The sequence below is a fragment of the Monopterus albus genome, unplaced genomic scaffold (genome assembly GCF_001952655.1).
Source record: "Monopterus albus unplaced genomic scaffold, M_albus_1.0 scaffold458.1, whole genome shotgun sequence".
NCBI lineage: Eukaryota > Metazoa > Chordata > Actinopteri > Synbranchiformes > Synbranchidae > Monopterus > Monopterus albus.
In genome coordinates, this window is record NW_018128338.1 from 1 (window position 1) to 1,870 (window position 1,870).

Below are 1,870 nucleotides of genomic sequence, written 5' to 3' on the forward strand. Positions count from 1 at the left end.
TGAAATTCTATAATTGAAACTAATTTTCATTTAAATTTTCAATAGCAACAAATGGGCTTGAATCTGAGAGTCACGCGTAGCTGGGAAAATCAAAGTGATGCGAGACTTGCACATTGCTCATTTGAGTCTTTTTTGAGGGGTTTCCTCACACTAAGAGAAACAGATCCAGACTGGGTGTACCATACAGCAGGCCTCGCTCATAGGAGCTCCAAGGGTTGAGTGTGTCAAAGATCTCCCCAAGCAGATCCATCTCTTCAGGATCACACAGCAGTGACTCTTCACCCTCTTCTTTATCCTTCTGGTACTTAGTATCAGGCTCAGTCACAGGCCCAGACATAGCTCTGATATCAAACAGATGGCCCAAACAAGAAGATATATGCTGTGTATTATTGTCTATAATGGAATTAGAGCAGGAAGGGTTTCCACATGTCGACAGTGGTGCGATGGGTAGAGGAAGGCTGAAGGTTTGATTCTCAGTGCCTGCAGTCCACATGTCAAAGTGTCCTTGTGCAAGACACTGAACCCCCCCGTTGCCCCCGATGGTTTGAGCCATCAGTTGAGGTGGCGCTGCAGATGGGTGCCATCGGTTCTGTACTGGAAACAAATTCCTTGTGTGTAACATACTTGGCCAATAAAGGTGATTATCCTTATCCTTATGCCTCTGTTTGTCAACCCTGCTGGTGGAAGGAACTCAGAGCCCTTAAGTAAAATTAGCAATAAATGTTCAGAATGGCTCCTTTCAGAGAGTTAATGTAACACTGTTGTTAGTTTGATTGGTATGGAGCCAGTTTTAACGACTTGATATACTGTAATTTTGTGTCTGGCTTATTCTCCATGTTTCCTTATTTACAAAGTATTTATCTCAGGTTTATTTACCACCAGCATGCACCTGCGCTGAGAGGTTCCAGAGCCAGAGTACTTGAGTAAATGTACTTAGTTACTGCTCACCCATCCCATGTGTCTCCAGTGTCTTTCATGTCCTCATCCCCAGGAGTCCTAATTTTAAAAGCAGGCAGACTGGGACAGGACTAACATGTGGCAACGTGGTAACAAAGCAAAGGGAGACCACAGCAGCATCCCCAAACACACATGACAACTACTTCTTCGGAGAACTCTCTGGTGGAGAGTCCTCACACAAAAGTGGTACTCAAAATCAGAATGGCAGAAGCCAACCAGGTTACAGGTAGCGATGGCCCTTTGACACCCGAGGCTCCGACAAATGCGCGGTAGCTCATAAAGCAATTGTTTCGAATCACTGTGCTGAGGCGTGTTTCGGTCACGTGACGAGTGACGTTTGAATTACTTGAGTGACGTCCAAAGCAGTTGGGTTCGTCGGACGTCAGGTGAATCAGCTGATTGGTTTGGTTTGTCATGTGAATCACTTTGGATCGATAGGATATCCCTATTTAGTGGTGTTCATTTGAATCTGTCTTTTCAGAGTAGGTTGGTTTGTTGCTGTTGTGGCATTAGTTGCTTTGAGAGTTAGTGTTGTAGCAGATTGTGTATTTAGTGGAGAATCACTGTGGATAGAGAGATAGATCAATAGGTAAATCAGGTATCTCAAACCACTGGCAAACAGTTCATAACACAAGGTAACGCACAAAATCACAATAGCAGGCAGCCCACAAAGTAGTGATGGGCAGATGAAGCTTCATGAGGCATTGAACCCTTTCATCCAATTGGTTCACTCCAGCGCAAAGCTTTTTGAAGCTTCATTTGCTCTAGGAGGACATCTACTGGATGCAACAATATCAGTTGGCATGAATTTGAAGTGTGTGGCATTTTGCAGAAAGCCTGTGAATAAAACTGTATGCAAAATAAAGAAGTATGCAAAACATGTATATTGTAGTGATGGCAGTATACTGTGTAT

At 43.7% G+C, this 1,870-nt stretch overlaps 1 protein-coding gene across 1 annotated transcript in view; it reads left to right on the forward strand.

Annotated features, from left to right (window-relative positions):
- Positions 1-729: 729 nt before the first annotated feature.
- The window catches only part of LOC109952412 (complement C3-like), a 37,742-nt gene continuing 36,601 nt past the window's right edge, over positions 730-1,870 (forward strand). The window contains exons 1-2 of the mRNA XM_020587479.1: positions 730-752; positions 992-1,183. Of these exons, the coding sequence (XP_020443135.1) occupies positions 730-752; positions 992-1,183 (215 nt within the window). The remainder of the gene's footprint in view (positions 753-991; positions 1,184-1,870) is intronic.